The sequence below is a fragment of the Vigna unguiculata genome, chromosome 1, assembly GCF_004118075.2.
Source record: "Vigna unguiculata cultivar IT97K-499-35 chromosome 1, ASM411807v1, whole genome shotgun sequence".
Classification (NCBI taxonomy): domain Eukaryota; kingdom Viridiplantae; phylum Streptophyta; class Magnoliopsida; order Fabales; family Fabaceae; genus Vigna; species Vigna unguiculata.
Window position 1 is genome coordinate 2,461,027 of NC_040279.1, and position 25,887 is coordinate 2,486,913.

The following is a 25,887-nucleotide window of genomic DNA, read 5'->3' on the forward strand; positions in this document are numbered from 1 at the left end:
TAAATGCAACAAGAAAAGTTTTTGCCACCAATGTGGTAACTGATATTGATATCATCACAAACATTTTATGCGCGCGTGGATCCATTGTTTGCCCCAGCCTAGAATAATGCAAGAACCGGACGAGTTTCGTACACACAAATTTCAACTCAAATAATTATTCTTCTAAATAATAGGGTGAGCCACAAATCAAGGGTTTTGTGGCCGACAATCACAAATAATCATTATCAATACTTCTTTCTTTATTTTATTTTCATTTTCATTATTATTATTATTATTATTATGGTTTAATTATTCGTAAGATACTCATTTTGATAGAAGTGTGTCAATCTGGTACTGCTTTTAAAAAAATGTGCATCCCAACTTTTGAAAAAAGTATTTTAATTAGATTTCTTTGAGACGGAGTTGACTACCGCGGTCAACAACATGCCACGTGTAAGTCTATGTTTTTTTAATTTAAAAAAAAAATATTACGTATCAGGTCTCTATGTATTACACATAACATTGTCGGTATCACGGAAAATGCAATTGCACTTTTTTACAAACGGATATCAAATTAATATATCTCTACCAAAATAGATATCATACAAATAATTAAACTTTTTTTTTTCAGATAGACACAATACAAATGTCTAAACCTAAACCCTGATCTACCCAATCAAAAGTGTTAAGTGTTTTTATTTTCTTTGATGATATGAGACGTGGTAGGTTGTGAGAGGAAGTTTATGGTGAGAGATGTTTAATCATGTTGGGAAGTATATTTATATATTAATTGGATATGATAAATTTAGATCGATAATTACAAACTTTTTTATTTTTAAATTTTTAATTATATTAATATTTTTTAAGGTGTTAATTATTTATTTAGCGTCTAATGAAATAAATTAAAATGATTATAGTATTTATCTATTAAATAATTTTATTATAAACAATTAAAACTTAAGTATTAGTGATTTAAATTATAATATTTACATATTTGTATCTTAGAAAATATAATATAGAAAAATTAATTTTTTAATTTTAATTTTTAATTGAAAAAGTTAGCAAATTGATTGGTTTTGTTCCGTTTTGACCCATCAATTTATTATATTAAATCCTAAATCTCAAACTTTAAACCCATCAATTTATTATATTAAACAAATCAAGTCAAAGTAGATTAAAAGGTTGATGGATTAAACATTTCAATTCAATTTAGCAAATTTTGACGAAGTTTCAAACCACCTTACAAATTGTAATGCACTTTACCATATGTAACTCTTTCTCATTCTCTCTTCTTTCATTTCTTAATTATCCATTTAAGAAATAATATATCTTATGTCAACATTTTCATCATATTTATATTCATATTTTGACATACACAATGAATTCTTTAAATTTTAACACATTCAAAAATACATGACACTTATTTTTTCCACTCATACAAGAATTTAGAACGTTTATGCAGAAGTTTAAAAAGAAAGTAACTAATATATTAAAGTGCAAGTTTTCTTTTTATGCAGACCACGAACCAACCTCCATGAGCTACAAGTTATGTGAATCAGGCTTTTGCAGGCCAACATACTCATTATCTCGGTCCGTCTCGAATTTTTTTTGCATGTCTAAGGGCCAAGCCTACATTATTATCCCTAATTCTTTTAATACTATTAACACCATCTAATTCTAGAGACTTGAACCTATATTTTTAAAATTCAATAAGTTAAATAATTTCTTTTGAAATTGTATTTGACTAAAACCGAATTATCCAAAAATTTGGACAACTAAATATCTTAACCAAACTTCCGTACATCCTATCACCATCGAAGCCCTCCAACATTCTTAATTGACTTTGGAAATTAGTTTAGTACGGTTGCCTTTTACTCCATTAGCTATTTCAACAGTCAAAAGTAACACTCTATTTGGACAATTAATTATCTCTATTTTTATTTACTTTTTAGTTTTTTTTCTTTAAAAAAAAAGCCTTCAAAAAACTTTTTATCAACCCAATTTATTAAAAAGCATTTTCATTTACTGCAGTTAGCTATATATGCTAATATAAATCTGAACATCATCATAATAAAGTAGACATGAATTTTTCAAGCCAAAAAAAATGTATTTAAAAGTAATCTTTAAACTGAATTAATCTTGCAAGCGAAGTATACGTTATATAAATCGGAAGTACTTTTGTTGAATTCTGATAGATGAAACTAATAAAATTCAACAAGAATATGAAACTAATGTTCGAAAAGTAGAAAAGAAGAGAAATAATTTAAAAATAACGAATTTCAAATAAAAAAAGTTTTCAAGTGAAAAAGGAAAATAGTGATTTAATAAAGAAATTGCACTAATGATTGTATTTCATCAGAACTTCCTAAGTGATTTAATAAAGAAGCTTTTAATAAATCTGTGAGCGATTAAATTGTCTCTTAAATTAGTCATTTAGTCTAGTCCCTAAATTCATGTAAAGTCTCATAACCTATTAAAGACTATATAGGAAGATATACCATAAAATTTAACAATTTCTTCGAAATATCATTGTGTTAGCTTTTCCATGGACAAAATCATTTTCACTAATAGAAAATGGCATTCTTAGTCAATATGAATCTTATTACTCATATATTATCATGTCCTTAAATTGTTTATGGTAAAAAGGTAACAAAATTCAAAAAAAAAAAATGTTAGCCCACTTTCATATTGATAAATTTAATTGTTAAATTATATTTCAGATCTTTAATATTTTACTTTTGACTTTTTACAAGTCAGACAAGCTTATACAAACTTTGTTGTATCTCCTATTGTGTTAAGTTATTAAAATGATTTTTTATATTTTGATATATATTTTTGTCATAAGTTGGAAATTAAACTCATTTTATATATATATATTTTTTTCTATAATCATCTCCTTACATTACATATTTGTTTAAAGAGCTCTTTGTTTGTGGTTTTCGTTCACCATTTGTTCTATGACCACATTGTTTAGGTGTTTTTGCACGGTGACCATTGTTGTTGGATTCATTTCTCATTCAAGCACTACACTCCCATGTTTGCATTCCTCTGTTCATCCTAAACCCTAAAATTTATATGATGATGTACTTGATTTATTTTTTGTTGTATGTATCATGATAATTTTAGAGGATGATGAGTCATATACCTTAAATGTTGTATACATGAAAGTATAACAAATATAAAATGTAAAAACATGAAAAACTTGTGACAAATATGTGCAATGTATACACTCTACAAACAAATATACAAAAATTTAACTAAAGAATCAATTTCTATCTATTTTTGGTGAAATTTTCAAAATCATTACTAGTGATGAAAACTAAATTTGTATGTTGTTTGTTTTTGTTTAAAAAATGATATCTAGTGTTGTTAAATCTTGATTTAGTTTTTTAGGTTGTTTAGTAAAATGTAAGAATTTCTAAAATGAAAATATTTTTTTAATTCATAATAGACTACAGTTGAATAAAGGAATTGTAGTCTATTCATGACTATAGGTTACGATTCCTTTAATAACCATAATCTATAGTCAAAAATAAAATACAATTTTTTCATGAATTGTACACTCAGATACGATTCATTAAGTGTAGTCTTAAACTCTCCCATCTTTCCTACACTTAAATATACTATTGTTCATTAATTTTAGTTTAACATAAAAAATAATCATAACCATTTAATGCACTACTCAAAATTTACATAATTTTATGAACATAATTTTATGAAATTAATCATGAAACAAATTAAATTTTTAGTTTACAATCTTAAAGTTAAAGTGGAAATTTGATCTGTCCTATTCAAGATTGTTTCACCCAAAATTCGTAAAAAGAGGTTCTTGGTGTGGTAGCTTAGGAAATGATTATGTAGTACATGTTGAAGCATGTTCGAGGCTTTTTTTGAATAAGGGATCAAATATTGTGATCATTAAAATTGATAAGATTGGTTGATATTTATTTGTCTTTTCTCATCCATATTGTAATGACAAGATTGTCTTATCTTTATGCATTCATAACATTCAATTAGTTTTTTTTAAAGAAAGTTATTTTGAGTGTTGTATACATGACAACGATGAATGTATAGTTATGAGCTTCTTGATAATTGAAAAAAATGAATTAAATTGTTTAAAAATAATAAATCAATAATAAATTAATTTAAAAATAAATAATCGATTCAGTATATAAGTACTAAACTATTTTATTTTTAGTAAAATAAAATAAATATATAATTTTAATATAAAAACTTTAATATTTTAATTTTATTTGAACTTTATTAATGATTGAGATAGTTCACCACATATTTGATAGATAGAAATCGAGAAATGTGTTTATTAGGAGAAAAATTAGCGTTGATACAATTAATCTTGAAATGAATCTTTTGCTTTTTTGTTGGCTTTGTAAATTTAAAATCTTTAATGCTTTGTTCAAATTTAATTACATATTAACTCTAACTTTTTTCTTTAATAAATGTTCATAAAAATTATTAAATACCAAAGTAATTAAATATATTACCACTTAAAGGAATTCGAACTAGGAATTAAAATTATTATACTAAAATAATAATTTTTTTCTTTACATATTATGTTAATATTTATTATACCGTGTAAACTATTTATCTTTAATTTAACCTCTTAACCATAACAAAAAGGAGATCACCGAAATGAGTGATCGCATAACCATCACCATAACAAAAAATGGGTCACTCATATAACTGAAGGAAAATATATCATATAAAAAAACAAGGGACTCACCTTGAGGGGAGATTGTTGGAAATAGTCTAAGTGTGAGTCAAAGTCCCAAATAGAATAGACAAAGTTAAACACTATATAAGAATAAAGACCCATAACATCATTGTTTTAAGGTTTTGGGCGTAAAAGTGATGTCAAATGTCTTGTATGTATAAGACTAATGTCATATAACCATATGGAACCACAATCTTTCAATAACCATATCTCATATGATGAAACATAATTCAACATAGATTAAGGCTAATTTTAATTTTAAAACATCATGGCAATTAGTAAAAAGGATCGAAATTAGTTCTATGAAGTGCATAAACCTTCTCCAAAAACAACGAAGGAGTGACATTGATGTTGTGGAATCACTAACCAAAGTAATGCTTTCAACATTTTCACTAAAGAAATGATTAGAACTCAACGATTAATTTATCTTCCAACCAAACTTATCGTTTTATCGTCTTATAATGCGCATTTCATGAACATGGGAGTTGTGATGGCAACGTCTCATTTCACTCACCATGCATTAAATATATTATTTTTCAAATTTTTCTCTATTTATCAATTTATGACAATATTATATTGATGCTTCTTATTAAAAACAACACTAACTTAACTATTTATTATATGGTATGGTAAGATACCACCGATTGAAGAGAGTACATATTGGTACGATACATATTCCCTTTAGATATTTAGGTAGGCCTATAATAGAAAATTCTAGAAAACATTTGGTACGATATAATTAACAAAATAAAAAAGGATTGTGAGGATATAAAGAAAAAGAAAAATTTCTATTCAATACACTTTAATTTACCCAATTGATAATTTATTATTCTTATTGGAAGTCCAACATCAACTACAGATAAAGTCAATTCATATCTTTCTAGACTGTGTTCAACCTACTTATATTTTTTTTTTCTAAAAAAATACTAACTGTAAATTAGTAATATAATCGGTTTTTTAATCATGTATGTATATAACATTAACATAAAATTAAAATAATAATAATAATAATAATTATTATTATTATTATTATTATTATTTTCGGCATTTACATGAAATTATTGATAAGATTATATATTCACATAAAATTATTGATAAGATATCTTATTATTATTATTATTAAGGAGTTATAAGGTGGCTCAATAAAATCGTAAGAAATGATGATAGAGATTGTGAATTTAGTTATTATAAAAATTTAAGAATTTTTTAAATTAAATAAATTAGATAACCAATTAAAAAATATAGTTTTTTTTTCATACAATCCAATACACTAAGTATGATATGAGTGAACACTAAAATTTATAGTTAGATAGTCTCATGTTAAATGAATAAAAATATTATAATTTAATTTGATAAAATTGAAGCACAGCTTTCTTGAAATGTAATATATTATTTAAACAAAATCATACAAAGAAAATTAATGTTTAATTAAAGTTATGATGAGTAGAAAAATAATTTAAAAATTGGAATAAAGTTGGTAAATATAGAATAAGTTATAAACACTTAAAACAAAATAAAAATATGTAATAAAATACGGACTCTTTAAACAAAGAATAAAATAATTGTGAAATTAAAATTTTTACTTTTCTACTAAATTAATAATAATTTAGTAATTTAATATATATATATATATATATATATATATATATATATATATATATATATATATATATATATATATATATATATATATATATATATATATATATATATAACACACACTCACACACATATTCATCGTTCTCATAATTTTAAAATAATTCATATGTTTTATACTATATTCTTATTATATATTTGACCAAACACATAAAAGATGCTCTATCCCTCAATCTATTTTATTATAATAGGCACGTTTAACAATATACCTAAATAAATTTCCATGTAACATCATATTCTAACGAAATTTTGTCTTGTTTATTTCATTTTTTTTTTTTTGACAAAAATGTTGTCTTATTTGTAACAGAACGATAAATATTATTCATCCATTGAGATATCGTAGAACTTCTAATCTTTATCACAGGCCTACTCGACATAAGAGTATTTCTTTTAAATGTTATAGTATTTTTTTTATTTACTTTTTCGTCGTAAATTGTGGAAGATAATCTTCGTTTGGGTAATAAAATTTATAAAGTTAAGTATTAAATGTATACATTATATTAAAATTCACATTTTAGCTATTTTACAATTTCTTTTAAGGAATTAAAACTCAATATAGAGACAAAAATAAAGAGATGATAATAGTTTAAAAAGAATCACATAAAAGAATAAATATAGAATGACAGTGTTTTAACATGGTTGAGAAAATATACCATAAATATTAATTACAAAATAAGTATACAAGGAATATTTCACTTAGAGAATGATAAGTGGAAAATCTAGGTTTTTAAATATGTATTTTTATTTAATTATTTATTTTGTATAGATAGAAGTAATATTTACAAGACACTATTGTTCTAACTGTGGATTAACGCAAGTAGTATTTTTTTTTTCAAATATTAATATAGTTTTATATTTAGAATTTAAACTCCACAAGAATTGCTAAACTATAAAAAATTTTACCTATACCCTATGTTATATATTTTAATTTATAAGATGAGAGAAATGAGTGCCATACGTTTTTTTTTTCATGATGTGATTAATATTTTAAACATTGTCTAATCTTTTTCCATATAAAATTAAACTTTTAAAATGAAGTCTAAAATTAATTTGTTTTTTTAATTTGTAGAATAGTTAAATGATTTATATTTCTTAGAATAGTTTTGAACATATGTAATTAAAAAGGTTTGTAATATATGAAAACGGTTAATAATCTTAAAAGTTATTCGTATGTTAAAAACATTTTTTTTCTTTCTTTAATGAAATTTATATTCAAGCATTTTATTTTAAAGTTTTTTTGCATTATGATATTTCCTTGACTTATATGTCTACGCATATGGTTAACATTTTTAAAACCCACAGAAGTAGGGTCTTATTTTTAATCTTTTTGAATGCCTTCTCATTATAACTATTTTTTCCCTTTCTTTTTTCTTCTTATTTTTCTCTGTTGTAAACTAATGAATAAATCCATAGAATAATAATAAATAGAATTTCTCATTAATTATTGAACAAATTCCCAACATTATTAATTTTCTTTAATATAAAACAATGGTTAAATATGTTTTTCGTCCCTTAATTTTAAGTAAATTTTGGAATTAGTCTATTTCGAAACTTTAGATCAATTTAGTCATTCATCTTTCGAAACATGTGAATTCAGTTCTTTTAATCAAATTTTGTTAAGTTTATTTGACATTTCAAGCGCGTTTCATAATAGTATTTGATTTAATATTAAAGAAAAAATGTGTCAAACAATATAAGCAACTCAAATACAATCCTGAAATGTGTACGAAACATCAAATAAACCTAACAAAATTTGATTAAAATGACTAAATTCACGTGTTTCGAAAGATGAAGGATTAAATTGATCCAAAATTTTGAAATAGACTAATTCCAAAATTTACTGAAAGTTTCTCTCATCTTTTTGTAAATGAGTTAGAACACCCCTCAAGTACTCTATTATTAATTTAATTTAATTCTTTGCCGATTAAAAAAAAGGACTAAAAACATATTTAATCCCGAAAAGGTTCTTTAGACCCCTGATTTTTATATAAATTTTAGTTAACTAACCTAATTAGAAGAAAGATAGTGCACGAACATTTTCACTAAAAAAAGGTGCATTTAAAGTGTAGAGTGTTCTAATCTGTCTTCAAATGTGAGAAGATATGTTAAACAAAATGAAGTACTAATTACAATGATGGGATCATAAGTTAGCTGAAAAATAAAATTCTTTACTTTTCTATGCTTTAATATTTTTTGTTTGCACTTCTCAGTTTATAATATTCCTCTAAATCTATCACTATGATTCTGGGAGAAGAATGAACCACTTCTTTTACTGTATGCGCAATTTATTTTTCTATATATATAAGCTTCGATTATTAAATTGGCCAATAACATTAACATTTTTGAGTCCGAAGAAAAGTAAGAGAGTTTTTAAATATAAGGGATCAAAAGTGTGATAGGGATTGCATGGTTTGGCTCTTTCACATGCATGACTTTTTATACAAATAAGTGTTATTATTTTGATATTATGTTAACATCATCGAAATTGTACCAAATGATGCATTATAAGTGATAAACTAAGTATCTTCATTACGTATATTTGCATTAGTTTAAATAATTTTAAGTATTCGTCCATAAAAGTTTAAGAATTTTTAATAATGGAACTTCACATAGGTGAGTTAGCCACAATTCTAGCATTAACATATAAGTAAATTTAAAAGAAGTTGTTAATATAAAAATTACGTATGTACAAACATCATATTTTTACAATAAAATTATATTTTGAATTTAAGAATTTTGAATATATTAAAATTTAACATAGGTGAATTAGCCACAATTCTAGTATTAATATAAGTAAACAAATCCTTGTAGTTTTTGTAAAAAGAAAGAAAGAATGAAAGATTTATTTAGGAGTTTTTTTAATATATATATATATATATATATATATATATATATATATATATATAAATATAATGGTCAATAATTATATTTAGGAATTTTTTACTATTTTCAAAAAGATTTTTTTTACTTGCATATTATTTTTCTCATTGTAAACACTTATTACAATAAAATAAAAACACCACAAATTAAAGTAGGGCAAGTTAAAAATATTAAAAGTAACCCATTAACTAAGTAATAGTTATACTTATCTCAAAACATTACATCGCCTACAATTGCAGTCCCATACGGAAACCCACTAATGACATAGCATATAATAAGTGATAGGAACATTTTGACATTTTTTTAACTTGATAGTCACATTAATCTTGTACACAAAGTTATTAACTTTGTGATATGCGTATTATGTGTATATGTATGTGTAACATTAAACTATTTTAATACAAGTATTTATCATTTAAAGACATCAAATGAGTGAAATGAAGATTAGGCTATCATCATAATCTAATCCAAAACAATAGTTTCTACCTACAAATATCCAACTCTTGAATGAAACTACTATCGAAAGAAGAGAATAAGTATATAATGCTCAAATATCCTCTAATTTATTCTTAGGAAGTCAAACCTAACAAACAAACATACCTCTAAAAAATTAGACTAACAAGGATCTTTTCTAGTTATATTATACATGTTACATATGCTTTAAAATATAATAATAATAATAATAATAATAATAATAATAATAATATAATTATCTAAAACATAGAAAGTGTAGTCATTACAACCATTACAACACAAAATAAAAGGTTGAGTTAACCTACAAATCAACACTTTTAAACATGGGTAATGATATATGGACACTCATATACTTAACACTAATAAAATTATATTTTCAATTTCAAATATAAAATAGTTTAGGAAGAATTAAATAGAAAAGTAAATATATTAGGGTTTTTTTAGGTGTTAGATAGGTGTAGAAAAATCAAATGGTTTCCATATACCATTTTCCTTTAAACACTAACCAATATATATCCACACATATATTCAATCGCAAAATTACATTTCACGACATATTCCTTGTTTCAACAAAGGACCAAGTAATTATGATACTTTTTGGAAGACATATATTGAATGAGTATCACTAGAGTCTAATTAACATCTAAATGCATAATTAAATTCTTCTTGATGTCTATGGTTTTTCATATGTGAAACAAGGTACGTAATTTTTGATACGCATGCACTTAGCATTGAGTCAAGTCATGTGTAGAACCTTCAATACCTTCACACTACCTTATAACTTAATTTATAATTTGGTTACCTTCTTCCCATTAATGAGTTCCAATATTCAATATCAAAATCCACAAACTAGGTCATGTTACCATCCTAGGTGTCTTTTCTCAACCAATTCAACCATCACATGTCTAAGTTTAATTCATTCAATTTCGATCTGAATACTCAATTCAATCCCATTCATTATATTTATGACTAATAATTAATGTAGATATAAAATGTTATCAAAGTATTGTAAAATATGATATGACGACTTTGATGATGCAAGTCTAATTGTTAATAGCAGAATTATAAAGTTACTTAGTGGTAAAAATGAAAAGAATGGTGAGAATTATTATGAGTTCAATTCCTCTCACTAATATTTAGAAGTTATAAGATTGGTTTAAAGGATTTGGAAGACAGGGTAGAAGAAGTTGTAGGTTAAAAAAAGAATTGTTAATGTGTAGAGGTGTCAATTTGGCCCTTGACCCACTCTTCATTAAGCCTCTTTTTAGGGGGGACCCAAATGTTGTGCTTGTCTGGGTCGTTAGGTCCGTCTGGATCGTCATATTTTAAAAAAATAATAAATTTTTTATGTTGAAGATGAAAACACATAGGTTGGCCCTAATCCATAGGACTTTTGTGGAGTTTTTCACCCAGTAAACTTCTTTGATGGGTACTTTTTTTCAATGTAGGCTTTTTTGACCTTAGCCCACATGGGTCAGAGCTGGCCAAGTCCTATAAGCTAGACCAAATTGACACTTCTATTAATGCAGCACTAACAATTTAGTGATGTATACTTTTGTTATATAAAATAATACATGCTTATTAGGTTTTTTTTCTCTCTTACCAAAATGGCGATGATGAAGATTGTAGTCAAGTTTTGTATCTTTTTTCAACTTTGATAGGTTGAACCTTGTTTTACGTACACTTTTGGTTAGTAATAAGCCAATTGTTTCTCTCACCACAATGCTAATTTTTATTTTTTTTGTTGGAGTCCCTAAGATTTTAAAACATTTGGGGTAAACAACTTTAGTAGACAAACTATGATCAACTAAATGAATTAATTATGGTTCCAAACGATGTTCTGAAATAAAAAAATAAATTAAGGTGAGTGAATTAAGTGGAAGTGTGGCAATGATGAATTAAATAAGTAAGTAAACATTCATAGCCCACAGATTTTGTGGAGAACGCAATGATTAAGTTCAATGAATTGCAGCATTTGTATCCTTCATGTCTTTGACTTTTTATATTTTTGCAAAGCACGCTTCACTTTGTATAGATCAATTAAATATAAGTGAGAAAGAAGAGACTCCAACACATATAGATACATCAATTAAATACGAATACATAACTTTTCTCTCACATGAAAAACATCAATGTTGGAAGTTGCACTCGAAGATGAAATTCATAAATCCATTTAATTTAAGTTTCATAAAATTGTGTATGCACCTTTCCATATATTGTATGATTTGCTTGTATTGAACTAATTTTAATTTGTCATCTAGATCAGTGTGTCATTATGTCGTCATATGTTAGGTTCATATGCATTGTATAGTTCAACTTTAATTTAATACAAAATTTTCAGGTTCAAGTTATTCATAAATTTAAGTACTTTTAATTGAATTGTTATTAATTTTTTTTATATATTGAGTATATACAATTATAATATGTTTTAATTAAGGTTTTATAATTTAATTTTGTTTATTAACCGATATTGGTAAGACTGTTAAATTGTTTCATCATCTTATTTACTCATCTCCATGTGTAAAGAATGTGAGATCATGTGATTCATATAAAATAATATTGTGATTAATGTAAAATAAAATGTAATTTTATTTTATATTAATTACAAAACTTCATATTTATTGAGACATGATCAAAACAAGTAAATAAAATGATGAGACAAGATAATAGTCACGTCTAGGATGACAATAGGTTGGGTAAGTACTAGTGTCTACCCGCTACTTGACCTGTAATATAAGATCCAACTCGTTATCTATCCAATTACTGGATACCATTTAAAAGATACTTGTAAATATCCATAGATACTCACAAATATTTAAGAAAAGATAATTTATAGATTTTTAAAATAAAATTGCAAAAAAAAATATAAAGTATAATGTAAATTAAATTTAACCTACTAAAATATAAATTAAATTTTAATTTTAATTAAATTTAACCTAATAAAATATAAATTAAATTTTAATTTTAATTTTTTACCGATAATGAATCTTTGGAAGTATGAGTAATATGATATTCACACCCGACCCACTTATAAGCATGTATTAAATTATTTGCTACTTGATTATATCCATTTAAAGTATTCACCTACTACCCATAGTAAATTGTATCCACAAATACCTAGACACATATATTTTTTTTATGACAAATCATGTCATTCATTTATGAAAAATTAAATTACAAAGATTTAGTTAAAAATACAAAAGTTTAAATACTCAATAAATAAAAATAATTTAGTAGACACTCAATTGAAAAACTTTAAACTTAAGTAAACTTAAAATTTATAATAAAAGATAATTAACTATTCTTGAGATAAAAATGTACCAAAAGGATGTATACACCGACATTTTTAAATGGAATAATTTAGTGAGGACAATGTTTAATTTAAAATCAAATAATGAATTAATCATATTATTGAGTGGTAATTGCACATTTCATAATAACATAAAAGTTTTTTTTTTAGACAATGAAAATGCAAAGTTGTGTAATATATATATATATATATATATATATATATATCATAAATTTAAGATTTTTCTTCTCGACTTAACCATATATTGTTATACGATATATATTTTTATAGTAATCATAATAATTAGTTTGGATTATAATTATTTAAAAGTCGTGTCATAATAATTTATATTTAGTTGATAGTGTGAAAAAAAATTAAGCTAACAGTACATGAAAACTAAAAATTTTCTAACATATTATTTAAAAAAAATTAATGTTAATTATTACTAAAATCAAGTAAGTTATTTTAAAATTATAAAACAAAAAGTGTATGCACTGTAAGTTAAAAACTAAACCATAATAATCTAAGTGTAGATTTTACACTTTAACTTTATTCATGTCAAAAAGAAAAAACTATTCAAATTGTTTTGCAGCTGTCACTGATTTTCAATCTTTTCTTTATCAATTGTTTGCTCCACTGATATTTTCAATTGTGAACTAATTGGTTCACCAATTTTTCATCAACCAGTTATTTTAATCTTCGTTTGTTCCCCACAAAAAAAAAAGAGTGTTTGTTTTGATTTTTTATATAGCACGAGTGCGTGTCTTCCAAGGTAAAAAGTAAGTGGAAAAACCAACTCAGTTCTTATAATAAAGTATAAATACACTTACAATCTTAATCGATGTACGTATTTGATTGGATTGGACGAAACTTTCCACAATTTTTTTTAAAAGAACAAAAAAATATAGAATTAACTTTTCATAAATTAAAGCTAATAACTATATATAGACAAATTAAGGGTTAAATATGTTTTTATCCTTCAAGTTTCAGTGAATCTTACTTTATACCAATTTAGTCCTTCATCTTTAGAAATGTGTGAATTTAGTTTTTGTTACCAAATTTTGTTAAGTTTATTTAATATTTTAAAATAATATTTGAGTTAATATTGAAGCGAAAATATATGGTGTAAACAATTCAAATGGTATCATGAAATGCGTTTGAAACGTCATGTCAACCTAACAAAATTTGGTTAAAATGACTAAATTCACACACTTTTAAAGATCAAAGACTAAATTTGTAAAAAAATTTAAAGATGGACTAATTTCAAATTTCATTGAAACTTGAGCGATAAAAACATATTTAAATCACAAATTAATAATCTTTTATTACGAATAAACTTATTTTATAAAAATCTTTACAAAGAAGCATGAGGATACATTTTATATTTTGGGTTCGTCGTAATATTTTAAAGTGTTGCATTTGTTGAATACAGTGAATAAATAACATAAAAAGAATATTCTGTTTGAATTGTATATGATTAAAGTTATTTTAGTGTTGATAAACTTGATTAGTACTAATGCTTGCATGTAATAATTTAATGAAGTAATGGGTAGCATCGTGTGCCTTCCACACGAAAGTTAATTGAAGATTAAATTTAATAATCTAGGGCACGCGGCTTCCACGGGAAAAAGTGGAAATTCCAACTTAGATACTATTGTGTGATTACTTTTTATTATGATTATGATATCATTAGGACCAAAGTGATATAAAGTGACATGAGCATATGCTTTAATGTTAACCTTTTGATTCCATAACTTTTATATGTAAATAAAAGGATCTGCTTTTTTATCTGAAATATTTGTTATCTATATTTCCATATTAACTATTTTAATTTTTCTGTATTCCTTGAGTGCAAGCTTTTATTTATATACATAACCAAATATCTCTTATTTATTTTTCACTTTTATTAAAAAAAGAGAATATATATTATAATGCGCAAGTTGTTTACTAGTTTATTACCAATTGAGTGCATCAAGTATTAAATTCTTTCGATTTTAATAAGTGATTAATTTCAAATTAAAAAAAAGTATAAATATACATAAGTATAGTATTGAAAACAGAAATTTCATCAGCCATACATTGAACAAGAATATTTCTTAGAGAATATCTTTGCTATAGTTTTAATCTCCAAGAAAAACTTGATTCAGCAAAAGAGGAAACATCTACATTAGTATCAAACAAGAGATATAAAACTCCTTATATTGTTTCATCATTATGAGAAATTCACATGTGAAGTTATAGTAACAAAGGAACAAAAAAAGAAGAAAATATGATAAATTCACGTAATGTTTTGACATTTTGTGTTAAGAGGTGATTCTATTTACCAGAAATTTTGTACTTTGCTTGAATAAGAAAAAATTCTCTAAAAAACTTCTAGCAGAAAAATAAAATAATTATTCTTAATAAATAAACTTTAAGTTTATCCTAACTCTATAAACGAATTTGTAAGATACATCCACTTATATATTATAAAGTTATCTTATCTTTAATTGATGTGAAATCTTTAACATATTTTTCTTATGTCGAGACATATATATTTCAAACAATAGGTGATTTAATATCAGTCTGAGAGTGAATATTATGATAAACATAACAAACAACAAATTTCGTTAGAATATTTTGGAAGTCCCACATCAGACTAGATATAAGGTTAATTCACAATACATAAGTAGGATGCAAACCTTATCTTACAAGTCAGTTTTGTGGAGTTGAGTTAGGTTTAAAAACTCACTTCTAACATGACATCAAAGCTAAGTTAAAACCTATCCTAATAAGCTTTATTGGACATTCTGTTCCACTCGATATTGAGCCGTTAATGGATCACCCAGTACTATGACTTCTAGAACTTACCTCACATATAAATTTATTTATTTTTATAAGAGAAGACAAAGACTTCCCCACGTACACGAAAAATGAAAATGGTGATATGTGCATGTTATTGAAACCAGAAAAAATTAGGTCAGATTGTGGTAGTACAATTTAATTTCCAAGATTGGGATATTGGAGCTTAATGGGATTCACACGTAGCCCACAATGCTACTCTATTTCATTCCCAATGAGCAACGAATGAAAAGCACCACAATTTGTAGCATAAAGTAGAACAATATTTTATACTTCACCTTACACCTTGCTTATCAATCTATCATAGTGGACATTTATCAAACATTTCCTCTTCTCATTCTCTTTGCTTCACACACACCACAATTTCTTAATCACCAAAACCAACACCTGTAAATTGTTGTTGGCATGCCGATACGTGTCACACTTCACACTTTCGATCACTAATTTTCCTCTTTTTTCTGCCATTTTAAACCATTTTTAAAAATTAACAAGTTGACAAAAAAACAATATTATTCAACCCTTATCTCTCTCATGTGTGAATCATACATATTTTAAATACCTAGGAAAACAGTGGGACAAAGGGTACTTATAAAAAGGGGAGTGGTGTAGGTTGGGTTTGTCATGTAACAAGTTTGTGATCTTAGTGTTTGAGAGAAGAAGCATTGAGAGAGTTGGTGGAAGGTTGAAGAACAAACCTCTTTAGGAATACAAGGTATGTTATGGAATGAAACTCCTTGCATTTCTCATCTAAATGCAATTCATTTCATTTCACATTTTTATTGAATATGTTAGATTTTATTTATCTATAATAATTAATCGATATATTAGGGATGTCTCAACTCTTATACACAAAATATCAGAAAGTAAAACTTCTCTATTATTCTTTGATATCCATATATTTAATTCTTACCTTCACATTTATGTGCTAAGTTCTTCGTTCTTCTTCTTGTTATTCTATGAAGTGAAAATGGTGAAGAGGTAAAGTATACTCCATGAGATAAAGATGCATGCTTTTGCTTTTTCCACATTACAAATCCTTGTTTTAAAATGGGGAAGCTCTTTATGGAACCATGCCACTAGGAAGAAAAAAAAAACAATGTGTGTTAATTAAAAAACCTACCATGATTGTTTGGTTTAGTTGCATACTAAAGCTTAAAATTATTGTGATAACTTTTGTGAATTCAACATCACAATACACCAAATGGCTAAATTAGTCACTCCTCTAATCTAAAGTTGATCAACTTCCATGCTATCTAATTGGTCACTTGTAAATAAAGTTTTTTTTCTTGTATTTTTTTTTATACACATGTGGATTAATTTAGTAATTGTTTAGGATTCTAAAAGGGATGGTAAAAGTAGACATTTTTACACCTAACAATTGACCACACAATAACAAAATATCTAAGCTTATTTTTTAAGTGAAAAGCAAATGCATATTTGAAAAAATATTTATATAAAGAATTTATATGAAAAAGGAATACATGCACATTTAGTGTAATTTATGAAATGATGTGAAATTGGGTTTATATAAGTGGAAAATTTGTGTGATCACAATTTTTGAGAGATGCAATTGATGAGAATGTGGAAAGTCATTGGTGGTGTACGGATTAGGTTGGGGGACCCACCAATATGTAAATCACAATGTTAAACCTTGTTCCATTTTCTTTGGGCCAATGTACGGTTTTAATCTCTCTTCAAATAACACATCATATACTATATATGCTTCTTCTTTCTCTCATTTAATAATATTTTTAAAGGGTTAAATATGTTTTTAGTTCCTTAAAAATTAGTCTTTTTTTTTTAATTTTAAACCAATTTAATTCATCATCTTTAATAAATGGGTGAATTTAATCTTTTTAACCAAATTTTGTTAAGTTTATGTGACGTTTTAAACGTGTTTCTAAGTAAACATTGAAGTGAAAATGAATTATACGATGTAAACGACTTAAATACTATCATGAAATATCATGAAATGCTTTTAAATCGTCAAATAAACTCAAAAGAATTTGGTTAAAAAGACTAAATACACACATTTTCAAAGTTGAGAGATTAAATTAGTCTAAAGTTTCGATGAGAGACTATTTCCAATCTCCACCGAAAGTTAAGGACCAAAAACATATTTAACCCTGTTTTAAAATATAGTGTTTATTCTTGATGATCCATTTTAATTTCTTTGTAAAATATTATCCTCTTTTAGAAATTTGTATCATATCTCAAAATTCACTTGTCAATACAAAGAATATTATTCATTTTAATTATAATTTTTTTTATTTCTATAGAAATATGCATATTATTCTTTATAGTTTTAAGTATCTAATTTCATTTTAATAACTTCCTTCTTCATTAGATTTAAAAATATAATATGGCATTTATACTATAATTATTTAACAGAGTTAAATGAATTCTCTAAACTAAAACCAAAAATTGCAGATTTATACAAATCCATATATTTTTTGTGTTACTAACTCTATATAATATAGATATAGTTGTCTTATTCAATAATTTGAAAATTATGGCAAAAGTATCCATGACAAACACATTAACTTGGTTAAAAATTCATAAGTTTTGTTGCTATTTGTTTGTGTTTAAGTACTTATAAAGAACTGAGTTTAATTTGACATAGTGGAGAAACAGTGGCCAACAAGGTAAGGGATTAGTATTATACGTTACTCAGTCATACGTGTTATTTTGGTGCGTGCACACACACAACTATGTGTAAGTGTAATTACTATATACTAAATATATTTTTTATTTTTAAATTATTCAAAAAAAATCGTTTTCTTTTTAAAGTAAATAATATATTTATTTTATTCCCGTATTTTATGAAAATTATGTAAAACATTTTTTTTTTAAAACGAGCGCGTGAAGTATTTTTTATATGACAAATGAAATATATTTAATCTTTTCTATTAAGTTATAAGAACGAAATAAGCTATTAATATGGTAAAAGCCAACTATTGGATAGAAACATTATACAGGCTTTTTTATTATATTTTGAATTGTTAAAAAAATAATCATCAAAATTATTTCAAATATATGAATAAAAAAACATATTACTTTTTTACTCAACATATTATAATTTAAACTTTTTCTATCATTTTCATGAGGATGTGACGCCATTGCATTTTCTTTTCCTTTTCAATGGATTTGTATATTTGACTACTCATCACTATTATTATTATTATTATTATTATTATTATTATTATTATTATAATAGAAAAACAACTTTATGTGTAGGTTCTAATTCATCCCAAATTCAAATCACTAAAGTGCGTAAGCTTTCTTTCTATTTTACTAGAAAATAGGCATTAAAGTGGATTTAGATTCGTTGCTTAATGAACTTTTCTTTCTTCATACATAAATTTCAACATATTGTATTGTCATTCATTTTTGATAAATAAAAAAAAAATCTTTCAAAACAGGATAGGGTGTGAAACTTTTAATTGGTTACTGAATTTTATTTTTATTTCTTACGAATATGGACTCTTATAGGTAGAAAATTGACTTTCATGATTTATTCACATCTTATATCATTAACTTGTATTTGGGTGATTTATAAAAATTAATTTTAATTAAAATGGAGTTCGAGATTAAGTAATTTTATCATTTTGTAAGAAATTAACAGCAAAATTCATTATTTATCGTAAAAACTTTGTTTTGTTTATTATATGAAGTAATATTTTAAAAGTAAAGTAAGCTTGGTTCAAGAAGAAAATATAACTTTTTATGGTAAAACTCCTATCTTTTTATTCATAAAAATATTTTTTTATCTCACATGCAACTCAGTTTTTATGTTAATTTTCTTAAAGTACTGAAACTTTAATTAATTCTAATATTTTGTGCATCATCATTATATGTATTTTTGGTTTTATGAAATTAATAACAAGGTGTGGATTATTTTCTTATGAATGGGAAAGGGAGAAGTACCCCATCATATATTCTCATGTATAAACAAAAGAGCACTTTTTTGTTTAAATATAAGCAAAATTTTAATTATTTTACTTCATTTAATAATACTTTTTTATTAAAATACCATAATTTTATTAAATGCATAACCTTATTGTCTATATTTTTTTTTGTTTAAAAGTGATATTTTTGGGAAAATATTTTAAAAATGATAAAATTTAACACAGTTGATTAATTTTCTGTTATTTTTTTTATAAATGAAAGATGGTAGGTAATACCATGTTAGAAGACTTTCAAAGTTTAGATTTAGGATCTATAATGAATATCAAAAAGTATATGCATAATGGTGTAAGATTCCAACACTTGTGTCTTATTCATGAGTGCTTTACCTTTTATCTTATTTGAAAGAAAGAAACTGACATGTTCTGACTTGTAAATCCTGCAATTCTTTAAGCATTTGTTTACATTAATTAATGTATTATACATTCTTGATCTAAGTAGATATTACAAGAGATTAAAAGGTAAATGTCATCATATATCATATACAACTAAACATTAAATAAAAAATAGAACTTCTTTGTTGTAACTGGGAACTGTTGTTTCATCTGAATGTCAATTAATTCAAGTTTGAAAGAGTTGTTTCATCACAGAAAGAAAGACATTATTAAAACGCATCTGAGGAAGGTTGAAACTGCAATAGTGATGATACTTTTGTCAGCAACTTTTTTTTCAGCACTCCTTGATTTCTGCAACACTTAAATCGACATTAATTTATGTTGTTTTTGCGTATCAGCAACATTGCCATAAATAGGTGACTTTTCCTTTAGTGATCTGTGTCAAAAGAGCACAATACATAGTTTATTTATGGTGTGAAGAACAAGCTTGAGTTTCCTGCATGGAGATCTATATCAAACACTTTTTTCTTTCTTTTTTGATGATTGAAAACACTGAACGACCTCAAACTCAAAACTTGACAGATTGTTGAGATTTAAAGGGAAACATCATCATGGACGAGAATGGTAGCTCAAGTAATGAACCAAAGAACAACAACAGAAACCTGCCTGTCTCAGTTTTTTTCAAAGATGCAAGGTACCCTTATATTTTATCACACTTGTTTCATGGAGGAGCAACATCATTCAACAAACAAATATGTGACTGCAAAATTCTAACACTTGGTTCAACAACATATGCAGACATGTTTTCAAGATGGACTCCATTGCTAAGGAGATACTTGGGATTGCATTCCCATCTGCACTGGCTGTTGCTGCTGATCCTATTGCTTCTCTCATAGACACAGCATTCATAGGCCACTTGGGTATATTAATTTCCTTGTCATCATTTATGTGATGTTTTCACAAAAAGACACACAAACACATGTAAATTGCACTAATCAGTTTAATCTATTGTTTCATTTACTATCAGAATCTTTATTGGACCACCATTAATGTTTATTCTTACACATAAGATGTATATGTCTCGGTGTTATAAGGTTAATTCACACATATACAAGTCACTACAAATTTCATTTTACAAGTCGGTTTTGTAAGGTTAAGTTAGAATTAAAATCTACTCTTTAACAATATGGTGTAACATAATAGGAAGGTCTAGTATATCATTTGGTCCCTACATAGGAACAGTCTCTACAGACTAAATGCTCTTACTTTTTACACTGACTTTTTATTGTTGATGTGTTTAGGGCCTGTGGAGCTTGCTGCAGCAGGAGTGTCCATCGCTTTGTTCAACCAAGCTTCAAGAATTACCATCTTCCCTTTGGTTAGCATCACGACTTCCTTTGTGGCTGAGGAAAATACCATCGAGAAAATCAACAAAGAAAAGAATTTGACTGAAAACATTAAGGCCAAGTCCAAGGAGGTAAGGCCCGAGGATCAATTGGTTCAAGATTTAGAGAAAGGAGCATCCAAGGAACACAATGAGACTTCAACAGAATCTTCATCTTCAAGAAGTGCTTCAAGCGAGCTCGTGGCAAAAGGTTGTGCAACTGAGAATGTGGAAATGGATGGTACTTTCTGTCACTTTCTGGTTTTGCCTTTCTACTTTGATGTATACACTAATAATACACATGACAAACATTATAGCTTAGAATAGGAAATTCATCATGATAAAGATTATGTATGAGTATATATGAAAGTTTGTGTTCTCCCATTTTAGTTCAACAATAACAAATTTCCTTATCAGATTGCAATACTGGTGTCAGCAAATCTACCTCTGCTAGCAGTAGTAGTAACAAGAGTGTGTCAAAAGCTGGAAGGAAGAAGCGACACGTTGCTTCTGCATCAACAGCACTACTTTTTGGCACAATCCTTGGTCTCCTTCAAGCTGCAACTCTTATATTTGCAGCCAAACCTCTATTAGCTGCAATGGGTTTGAAACCTGTATGTAATCTTACTTGATTTTCTAGAGGGCATTTTCTTAATCTTTTACTGAAGTGAAGCTATTTCTCTTTGTGTAGGATTCTCCTATGCTAAATCCAGCTGTTAAATACTTGAGATTGAGATCTTTAGGTGCTCCTGCAGTGCTTCTCTCCTTGGCCATGCAAGGAATCTTTCGAGGATTCAAAGACACTACAACTCCTTTATATGTTATTGGTAGGTTCAAATGGAGACAAAGTAAAAGCATCAAAAGTTCAAAATGCATATTAGTCAAATTTCTCCTTCACTTGATTCATCTTGTGTGTGTTGTTTCATGATTAGTTTCGGGGTATGCATTGAATGTGGCTTTGGATCCAATTCTTATCTTCTACTGCAAAATGGGCATCAAAGGTGCAGCCATTTCACATGTGCTCTCTCAGTAAGTCTTGCTTTGTTTCATCCTTGTAGTGTTCAAGCATTTCATTTAGCCATAACATGAACTTACAAAAATGTTGACCCTTTCTGATTAGGTATGTGATGGCATTGGCCCTCTTGTTGATATTAACTAGAAAAGTGGATCTTGTACCTCCAAGTATCAAGGACTTGCAGATTTTCAGGTTTCTTAAAAATGGTATGTGGTGGATGGCATTGAACTCAATATTTTTGGTTTTGATTTCTGTACTATAACTGAAATCTCACTCTCCTCTGCTAGAAATAAGAACACAAAACAGATAATTCTTGTTTAATTAGTGACCAAACTCATGCTAAAGTTCATCTTGAATTTCAATAGGTGGTCTTCTGTTGGCAAGAGTTGTAGCTGTGACATTCTGCCAAACCTTGGCAGCCTCATTAGCAGCAAGATTTGGCCCAATTCCTATGGCTGCTTTCCAAACCTGCTTGCAGGTGTGGCTCACATCTTCCCTTCTTGCTGATGGTTTAGCTGTTGCTGTACAGGTACATAAACATTTTTCTTGCTCATATATATATATATATATATATATATATCACTTATATATTCTAAATTGGCCTTATCTCTAGTAGATGTAGAACTTACAGCATAAAATGTGATCATGTAACAAAGGTTGAATATTTTGCATCAGATCATGAGCTTAAATCTTACTATTCACATTATTATGCATACAGAAAAAAGAGAAAGTCTTGTATAACTTGTTGATGAAATGAGTGTTAGTAATGACTTTCACTATATCACACAGGCAATTCTAGCTTGTTCCTTTGCTGAGAAAGATTATGAAAAGGTGATTGCTGCTGCAACACGAACGCTTCAGATGAGTTTTGTTTTAGGAGTTGGACTCTCTCTTGCAGTTGGAGTTGGTTTATACTTTGGAGCTGGAATCTTCTCCAAAAGTGTTCTTGTTGTGCACTTAATCAGAATAGGACTCCCGGTACAAACATATTTCTGCATCATTTTCACTACAAGGAATAATTTTGATAAGTTATAAGAATGAAACACATATCAGAAAGTTTATATCACGCACAACAAGTAACAACAACAAAGAAAGAATTTGACAAATATTTTCTGTGTGATTTTTATCTGATGAATTTCATATCACTCACCAGTTTGTTGCTGCAACACAACCAATCAACTCATTAGCCTTTGTCTTTGATGGTGTGAACTATGGCGCTTCTGATTTTGCATATTCTGCATACTCCTTGGCAAGTTCACCTACCATGATTTGTTTTTAAAGTTTCTAATGTGGCATTAATGTCCAAATTTATTAAGCTATATATTTTTTATGAAATTGTTCTCAGGTTACTGTGTCATTAGCAAGTGTTGCTTCACTGTTCCTTCTCTCTAAGAGCAAAGGATTTGTTGGACTATGGATTGCACTAACCATATATATGAGTCTTCGCATGTTTGCTGGTGTATGGAGGTAAAAATTATTCCTTGTTTTAGACCATGTTTTTACCACCTTCTAAAAAAAAAATTATCAATTTTTTGTATAAATCAAAATTAGTTTATGCATATAATATTGATAAATTTCTATTTTTATAATTGTTAATATCCTAATTTAACTTACAAAAAATTGATCCCAACATGCCTTAAAAATATATATATAAAAAAAAATACTACATATTATAACATAGCATACAGCATATTATAATTAAGGTTTATAATGAAGAGGTGGGAAGAAATTTTTCCATAAGCACTTTAAAAAAATTAAGAAAAAAGAAACCAACTTCTAGAGATGCTAAAATTAATTTTATTTACATAGAATTAATTTGTATAAATTATTTTTTATCTTTTTTTTTCAATTTTCTTTTTAACTTTTGCATAAATCGGTAATTTCAGCTTATAAAAAGTTTTAAATTTTCTCCGAACAAGTCTAATATATATTGTAATAATTTAATTAAAATGTTTTCTCAGTGTAATATCATCTTACACAATCACCATGCATCATGAATGATGCATGGTTAGATATTGAAATTTAAAATAATTATTTTTAAATTACATCTAAGATTATTCATATGTTAATAAAATAATTTTTTTATAAAAACAATATCAAAATTAAGGTCATAATATAATGACAAAACTTGAAAACAATTAATTAAATAAGTTCTTTAGAGTTATTATATGTATAATTGAAGAATAACATCAAAAGAGTAGGATAGAAAAGACTAATATTTTATACATATATAACTACAATATGTTAATAATCAACTAGCATGAACAGGCGCAATATTGTGTACGTATTTTTTAAATATTAAATGTACGTAATATTATATTAGTAGATGATGATATTGTAATGTTATTAAGTTAATATATAAAATAAAATTATATTTATTAAAAATAAAGTGATATATATATATATATATATAAATATATCATAAAAGATGAGAGAATAATCGTTGATAAATAAATAATAAAGAGAAAAGGCAGAAATAAACAGTTTTATAAAAAAATCGTAAAAATAACGGTTAATTTTTAAAATTTAATAAATAATTATATTTTAAAAGATAAAATTGGTATTTTGAAAAGTGAATATAAAAGAAGGAATCATCTTTATATATTGTTATAGATACGTATGAAATATATAAATCCATCAAATTGTATCCATTCAAACCGCAGAAAAACATAGAAATTGTAAAATAGGCAATAATTAAGATCTGAATCACTTGTGCTTAATCATACACATGCAATGCAAATGCAGGATGGGAACAGGAACAGGACCATGGCGTTTTCTGAGAGGACGTTCAATGATGTCTTGATGATGCAATCTAACAAAACAAAATGGGAAGAAAATATGTTGTTTTGTATCAGTTTTCATCGTTTAGGATCAGTTTTTTCCAAGACATAATTTCTGTTCTCTACAATGGTGATGATAGTCTTATTAATATTCTATATTGAATAGGCGATTTACAAGTGTAAGTGTCATATCTTAAAAGTTTGGTTTTTTTCCTTTTTATTTTTGACCTATGGTCTCTGTTTAATGTATTCTCTACCACTCATTGTTATATTTTGTATTCTTCCTACTGTTACTATGTAAACTCAATGCACGTATACATATTTGAGACAAATAAATTACTTTTCTGTTATTCATAGTTCTAAGGACATTTATCACTTTTTCGTTTCATCCCTATGTCACTTTGATCAAATACAAGAGGAAAAGAAAATAAGAGAAATAAATATTTGGTTTTTCAAACTTTTAATTTGTTCTTATACTTTTAAAACAGTTTTTATGAAATCTTTTAACCAATTGACAAGAGGAATTTAAGAATGCATATTGTTTAACATTTATATT

At 26.2% G+C, this 25,887-nt stretch overlaps 1 protein-coding gene across 2 annotated transcripts; it reads left to right on the plus strand.

The window, feature by feature from the left end:
* The first annotated feature begins 16,284 nt into the window (after positions 1-16,284).
* LOC114164148 (protein DETOXIFICATION 43) lies at positions 16,285-25,681 on the plus strand. 2 transcript variants are annotated; one of them, XM_028048815.1, is made up of 14 exons: positions 16,477-16,563; positions 19,089-19,120; positions 20,735-20,846; positions 20,951-21,072; positions 21,454-21,777; positions 21,954-22,150; positions 22,228-22,363; positions 22,469-22,565; positions 22,657-22,757; positions 22,917-23,080; positions 23,341-23,529; positions 23,705-23,800; positions 23,897-24,018; positions 25,297-25,681. In XM_028048815.1, exons 3-14 carry the CDS (start codon positions 20,764-20,766, stop codon positions 25,352-25,354), a joined length of 1,689 nt encoding a protein of 562 aa, XP_027904616.1. In that variant the 5' UTR covers positions 16,477-16,563; positions 19,089-19,120; positions 20,735-20,763; the 3' UTR covers positions 25,355-25,681. The 2 variants fall into 2 exon arrangements, with proteins under 2 accessions (XP_027904535.1, XP_027904616.1); XM_028048734.1 differs by lacking the exon at positions 19,089-19,120 and having other exon boundaries at positions 16,285-16,563.
* The last annotated feature ends 206 nt before the right edge of the window (positions 25,682-25,887 follow it).